Genomic DNA, 7,900 nt, shown 5'->3' on the forward strand with positions numbered 1-7,900 from the left:
GGTTGTTGCAGCTCCTGCTTCTCCGGGCCGGGGCTCTCCTGTCCTGGGGACCCTCACCCTGGCCTTAGCCCGGCTCCTCGTGGGGCCCCTCCCCCTTGGAGGCCTTTTGTTTCTTTATTTCTTTTTCCCCATCTTCCTACCTTGATAGAAGCGCGAACTCTTCTCACTGTAGCATTCCAGCTGGTCTCTCTTCAAATCTCAGGCCAAATTCGTAGGTTTTCAGGATGATTTGAAAGTTATCTAGGTAATTTGGTGGGGACAGGTGACTTGGGGACCCTACTCTTCTGCCATCTTGCTCCACCTCCTCTGTGTGTTTCTTTTAACTCAGATATTTGACATTTATAGCACAAGATCTCTGAGGAAGTAAAGAGGGTAATAATAATTTGTGCATCTTAAAATACCTCTCATACCTTAAGCATAATACATAATTCTTATGCATTCTAAGTTCTCTTCAGGGACGCCTGGGTGGCTCAGCAGTTGAGTGTCTGCCTTTGGCTCAGGGCGTGAAACTTTGTCTGGGGATGGAGTCTCATATCAGGCTCCCTGTGAGGAGCCTGCTTCCCTCTCTGCCTTTGTCTCTGTGTGTCTCATGAAGAAATAAATAAAAATCTTTAATTAAACTTTTTTTTAAAAAAATTAAAAAGCTCTCCTCAAATCCAGGGAAATGTTATACTTACAAAATTTATGCATGTCTGATATTTGTCTTTCTTCATTTTCTAACTGCTCCGTCTCAGAAGTTAACGTGACATACTTGGTTAAAAAGCAAATCAGTGGTAGGGTTAGACAACAAATGAAACTGCTTAGGAGATTCTTGCAAACTTTCCTGCCTGAGGTCTTTTTTCTGGCATCTCCATTCTTACTGACTCCTGAGTTAAATATATAGCATTCTGTGCTCATTAGATGTCAGAAAAGATGTGAGCACTTTTTCCTATTGGAAAAGACCATGGAAGGCACACAGGAAACTCAGATCCTTAGGAGATATTGAGGCGTTCTATACTTGCAGCTCCTAGTCTAGATATATTGCAAAGGCATAGAAAATTAAAAAAAAAAAAAAAAGCTTTGCTTGTTTCTAGTAAATGGATCTTTACCACGTTGTTTTCAGTTAATGTTTCATTAGCTGAATTAAGTATATATATAATCATCAACATATTGATTATATATGCTATAAGCTTCAACAGTCGTTGATTTACTTTTTTACCCTACATATGTCACTGAGTCTCTCTTGTCCCTGTCCTGTCCCTGTGTTAGTCATTGAAGATGTAATAGATAGATAAGAAAGAAAAGAGGATTAAGATGAAATTTATGAATCTGAAGTCACTTGCATATGCTATAGGTAATTAAATATAGTTGAAGGAGATTGAAGAACTTGAAGCAAGGATAAAATAAATTATATTTGCACAGGATAAAATAAATGATAAAACCGAGGGTTTTTAAGAATATGATAAAAGATACAAACAATTAATTTTTGCCTCAGGCATATAATGATGAGTAACATATGTATATAAAGAAAAAGAACATTTAATTAGTTATTGTTCTATGAAAGCATTGTAGGATACATAGAATATATAAAAGTTCTAGTGGGAACTGAAACCAATTTCCATATGATATATGCTGTTATCTAGGAATAGAGACTTCTCTTTAAAATATAAAATATTTCACTTTAGAGCATATCATATATAAAAAAAATAGGACTATGTAAGCACAATATATGGGATGCCTGGGTATCTCAGTGGTTAAGCATCTGCCTTCAGCTCGAGGTGAGATCCGAGTCCCAGGATCGAGTCCCACGTCAGGCTCCCTGCATGAAGCCTGCTTCTCTCTCTGCCTATATCTCTGCCTCTCTCTCTCTTGTGTCTCTCATGAATAAATAAATAAAATCTAAAAAAATAAAAAAAAGAAAAAAAAGAAATCTTCTATACGTTTTCTCTGTTCCTTGGATTCTTCAGTATTCTGACAAAGGGCAGCATTTTCTTGCTTTATTATTATTTTTATTTATATTTATTTATTTACTTTCTTTATTTTTTCTTTTAATAACAAATTTATTTTTTATTGGTGTTCAATTTGCCAACATACAGAATAACACCCAGTGCTCATCCCGTCAAGTGCCCCCCTCAGTGCCTGTAAACACATTTCAGGGGTGCTTGGGTGGCTCAGTATTTGAGTGTCTGCCTTTGGATCAGGTTGTGATCCTGGAGTCCTGGGATCAAGTCCCACATCAGGCTTCCCGCAGGGAGCTTGCTTCTCCCTCTGCTTTTGTCTCTACCTCTCTCCTCTATGTCTCTCATGAATAAATAAATGAAATCTTTAAAAATAAAAAAAGCTACAGTTCTGCCATTTCATAGTATTTGAAGGAATGTTGGAACCATATATGCATTACACCATTTTTTTCATTGTATAGTTTTTAAAAATGATAATATTGTATGATTATATAGCTAAGCAATATTGCCTTTTTCTTGTGGGAATAACATGGAAAACCATTTTAGAAAGTAAGTTGTTAATATGTGTAAATTGACTTATGTATCCCCGTTTTTGGCTTACCAATTGCATTTCTAAAAATTCCATATAAACATATAATAATAAACATAGTCTAAAAATGTGGAGGTGTACTCAATGCAGCTATTAATTAAAGAAAAAATGTAAACCCTTCAATAGTAAGGAAAAAATTAATAAATTGTGGATTTTTTGAGACTATTTAATCATAATAGAAAAGCTCACAATAATATAAATAAAAAAGATAATATAGAATTGTATATGTACCACGACAGCAAAAGCAATATAACTATACCATCTTAGAAAAACTTGGCATTACATTAAAAAAAGTAACTGGATTTAAAAAATTGTTTTCATTTTCTTGAAGTCATTTCAGTAAACTTCCTTTCCATGTGTCTTTTGTTCCTCTTATATTATTTCTGCTTTGTTTTTGCAGGATTTGCCTATTATCTCTTTGTTGTATAGAATAGCATATTTAGCTATTTTATTGTATTTAATAAACTACAGTAGCAGTAATTTGTTGTGTATAGTAGTCATTTATTTTTTCCACAGAAATTCTTTTCCATATTCTGGAGGCCAAGAAAATTAAGGCCATTCCACCTCAAGTTTAGCATTAGCACAAGTACAGCCATCTTAGGCCCCTATGAATAAGAGCTGAACTTTACAGGAAAAACTGCAGAATGTCCTTGGCAGGGAATCCCATATCAGAAAGACAGCAGAGCTCAGAATGCCCTCAGCAGAGAATCCCATATCAAATCTTAAGAAACTCCCCCACTCTTTCCCCCATATTGGAATGGAAAAAAAATTCCTCCCCCCCCCATCTGAAAATCCTCTAGACCAGCCCATAAAAAACCAAGCAGTAACTCACTTTGGGGTCCAAGCCCCTGCTCTGCTGTGTGGAGTATACTTGGACCCAAGCTCAAGCTTGTAAATAAACCCTCATGTACTTGCATTGGTGTCAACTCCTTGGTGGTTTCTCGGATTCGCAATCTTGGGCACAGCAATATTACCCTTAAGTAAGTTTTAAATTTGTCTCTGCATTTTTATAGTAGTTCTTTGTAAATTTTGTATAACTTTTTAAATTAATTAATTTTACTTTTTTTACTTTAGTGTAGTAAGAGGAATCTTTTTTTTTTCTTTTGGAGTTCAATTTGCCAACATATAGCATCCAACATATAGCATGTCACCCAGTGCTCATCCCATCAAGTGCCCCCCTCAGTTCCCGTCAGATTCCACATTCAGCATGATGCCCAATGTGAATGGGTTGAATTCACAACCTTGAGGTCATGACTTGAGCTGAGATCAAGTGTCAGACACTTAACTGTCTGGGCCGCTCTGTTACTTTCCTTATTTCATATCTGGTTTTCTTTTCATTTTTTTTACAGTTTATTTTATTAAATGTAATCTTATTTGTGTCATGGATGCCAAATTTCATTTAAATACATTTATGTTCTGATGTGGGTTTTTTTTTTCCCTTGTCAAGCTTTACTGGATATAAAGAAGTAAAGCTTCTATAAACATGAGGTTGCCTGTACAACTTCTCACCTTGCATATTATAAATGAAAGCTTGTGCTTCTTAACATGTCCCATTAGGTTCCCAAAACTTCCTCCATTAGTGAGTGTGTTATTCATATTTGAAAATTCTGGAAGGCAAATTCAACTAGTCTTTTATGCCTTTTATTTCTCATAAACTGAATACTCATTATTTCAGCTGCTACCATGATGTTTACAGGGTATAAATTGCACAAAGTATTTTTTGGAAAGGCATCACTGATCACTGATTTACTCAGAAAATTTTCCTGATTTTTTATGTGTGCAGCCTTTTAATCTTCAAATTAGTCTTTGGAAGTAGACACAAGTCTAAATTTTCTCTTGTAGACTGTCAATGATATTTTAATACAAAGATGAATTTTAAGTGAGCCTCAGGTTTTTTTTTTTGTCGTAAGCTTCAATGACATGAAAAGTATGAGTACTTTTTTTTTTTTTTTTTTTAAATTTTTATTTATTTATGATAGTCACACAGAGAGAGAGAGAGAGAGAGAGAGAGAGAGAGAGAGAGGCAGAGACACAGGCAGAGGGAGAAGCAGGCTCCATGCACCGGGAGCCTGACGTGGGATTCGATCCCGGGTCTCCAGGATCGCGCCCTGGGCCAAAGGCAGGCGCCAAACCTCTGCGCCACCCAGGGATCCCTGAGTACTTTTTATTTTCATTGATGTTTTGATGATTTCTTTTGCCTTGTGGGAGTCATAATAAAAAATGAGTAAGATTATAGATTAAATCAGTTTTTCGGGGATCTCTGGGTTGCTCAGTGGTTTAGTGCCTGCCTTTGGCCCAGGGCATGATCCTGAAGTTCAGGATCATAAAGATTTTAAAATGTTTTTAAAAAATCAATTTTTCTATACCTGTACAATTCTGCTAAAATACTTGAGATTGACAATTGACATATTTCACTCTCTTTGGACAGAACAGAAAGAATGATGCACACTTTCTTTCACTTTCACTCAATTATTAAAATTCTTTCAAGAGAATGGGAATAAATAATATGTGAATTGATCAACTTTTTTTTAAAGATTTTATTTATTTATTCATGAGAGACACACATAGAGAGAGAGAGAAACGGAGAGGGAGAGAGAGAGACACACAGGTAGAGGGAGAGGCAGGCTCCATGCAGGGAGCCTGACGTGGGACTCAATCCCAGGTCTCCAGGATCACACCCTGGGCCGAAGGTGGCGCTAAACCAGTGAGCCACCAGGGCTGCCCTGAATTGATCAACTTAATAGAAGCTTACTTGTTTCATTGCTTTCACAATAAAGTCATAATTTACATTACAAATGTAATCAACATATCACAATTCTGAATTATATTTATGTTTTTCATAATATAAATAAGTTGATATAGTGAAACTTGTTCATTCTCTGGTTTAAACTAATGAGGAAATGGCTATATATGTTATTTCCAAGTTTGTAATATATATATATATGCTTATATATATATAATATGTATATATAAGACATGATATATAACTTATATATGTTATGTGTGTATAATACACAATGTGTGTGAAAATGTAGAAATAAAGTTATGTTTCATCTTTTACGGAAATATATATTATAACACAATTCTTCACAGAGGGTGAGATGAATATCATTTCAGGTACGTTAGGGAATGTAAGTAACATTTCAGTTGAGCTTTTAGGAATAATATACCAGATAAATATATATTACAGAGTGAAATGGTTTGTGAATGAAAGTGGATGGCATGGATGAAGAAGAGCAAAGAGTTTCTGTAAACATAGGATCTTGGATTCATGCAAAAAATGCTTGGGAAGAATGAAACACTCTTGTGACTGGAGTATGTTAGCTTCTTACAGAATTCTGTGGTTTTACTACTCCTTTACTACTACTCCTGTATTATGTCCAAGTATTCCAGAACTTAGAACAAACAATCCATGCGCTAAGAACAGCCACTAAGATCATACTTAGGAGTCATGTATTTTTTGAAACTAAAACATTTCTCATCACCAGTGTTCTCAAGGCCCCTTTCACATCTTTGTTTCTCAAAGTATAGATAATGGGGTTTAAGACTGGGGTGACTATGGTGTAGAAAAGAGAAACAAACTTTCCCTGGTTTTTTGAGCTACTTTTGGCTGGCTGAAGGTACATAAAGATGATGGTTCCATAAAAAATGATGACCACAATCAGGTGGGAAGAACAAGTCCCAAAGGCCTTCCGGCGCCCTGTTGCTGATTTTATCCTCAGCACAGTTTTTGTTATAAAGCCATAGGAGACTAAGATGAGTGACACAGGGACAATTAGAAAAATCACACTGGCCACAAAGAGTTCTATTTCATTGATTGTTGTGTCCACACAGGCCAGTTTGATGAGCACAGGAACCTCACAGAAAATGTGGTCCAGTTTGCGATGACCACAAAGGGGCAACTGCACAGTAAGGGAGCATTGAATTAAGGAGGTGATAAGACCACTGAGCCATGCTATGATGGCCAGGGAAGCACAAAGCTGAGGATGCATAATAGTTGTGTATTGCAGAGGCTGGCAGACAGCAGCATATCGATCATAAGCCATGACTGCCAAAAGAATACATTCAGAGGAACCCAACCCCATAGCCACATAGAGCTGGGCCACACATCCACCATAGCTCATGTTTTTTTCTTTTTTACTCATGGTAACCAGCAACTGTGGGGCAATGCTGGTGGTAAAGCAGATGTCCACACAAGAGAGATTGCTTAGGAAAAAGTACATTGGAGTGTGGAGTATGGGGGCTAAATAAGACACCAAAATGATGGCAGTGTTCCCCAGAATGTTCAAGATGTAGAAAAGCAAAATTATGACAAAAAGGATCCTTTCTAGTTGGGGATCATCTGCAAATCCCAGCAGAAGAAATCCCATTTCAGAACTGTTGTTGCTTTCCTCCATTGTCCTGTAGATTTCAATTTGTAAAAGGATTAATATTCTGGAGAAAGAAGACGATAAGGTGAACAGTGGTAAATTGTGGTGTTTCTAATATGATTATCTTCCTTTTATAACATTCAGCCATATTGTAAAGACTGATAACACTTTTCTCAGTGTATGATAACACTTTTCTCAATTTTCTTTGACAGAAAGTACCTCCTTTGTCATTTCCTTCAGCACATTTCACTCCTTCAAATGGGAACAACACTCGTCCATCTACAATGGATTGTAGCAATGGATGGTAACACCATCACAATACCCTCACTTGTTTACTGCCATAGCCTGAGAGGGTAATTATATGCCCTCAACTTTTCTTGGAGAAATATCTTTATAAACTTAGTGATATTTATTTATAAGGCTCTATCCGTTTTGGTTTAATCCTCCTTAAACATTCTGCCATCACATATTTTAAAATTATACAATGGCAGACAGATATGGAGGAAGCATGAAGAAAATTAGCACTTAGGTGTCTTTGGAGAGAATCTGGGTTAGTTATTGGTAGTGATGGTACATCTCAGGCATGAAAAAGACTTTGAAATGATACGTAAAAAAAAAAAAAAAAAAAAAAAGAACTGCTGAAAAGATGATCTTGAACAGAGAGAAGAGAGAGCACATGAAAACCGAATTACCATCAACTTGGCCCAGTCATTGTTTTAAACACTGGAATTATGTTGACACAGAGTTTGAGCTGGTGATATTTTCTAACTAAACGACCATACAGCAATCTTACATACACATATTACTTTATGGCTTCTCTTCACTTCCCACCTCCATCTCTTCACTTATCTCATTTACAGTTATTTTAAAATATATTTTGTGATTATTGTAGCTTACTTTTCAAGAGCTTTTGGGTAAGTTTGAGAAGTTACCTTGGCTGTCTTCACTGAAAGTATTTCCAATTAAAAAAAAAAGAAACAAAACAAAATGAAAACCTTCAGATC

At 36.1% G+C, this 7,900-nt stretch overlaps 1 protein-coding gene across 1 annotated transcript; it reads right to left on the reverse strand.

Moving 5' to 3' along the window:
- Positions 1 to 1,194: 1,194 nt before the first annotated feature.
- LOC121474974 (olfactory receptor 2G6-like) lies at positions 1,195 to 6,923 on the reverse strand. The gene is made up of 2 exons (XM_041728125.1): positions 6,012 to 6,923; positions 1,195 to 1,239 (listed from the first exon to the last, which is right to left on the reverse strand). Exons 1-2 carry the CDS (start codon positions 6,921 to 6,923, stop codon positions 1,195 to 1,197), a joined length of 957 nt encoding a protein of 318 aa, XP_041584059.1.
- Positions 6,924 to 7,900: the final 977 nt, after the last annotated feature.

Source organism: Vulpes lagopus, chromosome 13, assembly GCF_018345385.1.
Source record: "Vulpes lagopus strain Blue_001 chromosome 13, ASM1834538v1, whole genome shotgun sequence".
Taxonomy (NCBI): domain Eukaryota; kingdom Metazoa; phylum Chordata; class Mammalia; order Carnivora; family Canidae; genus Vulpes; species Vulpes lagopus.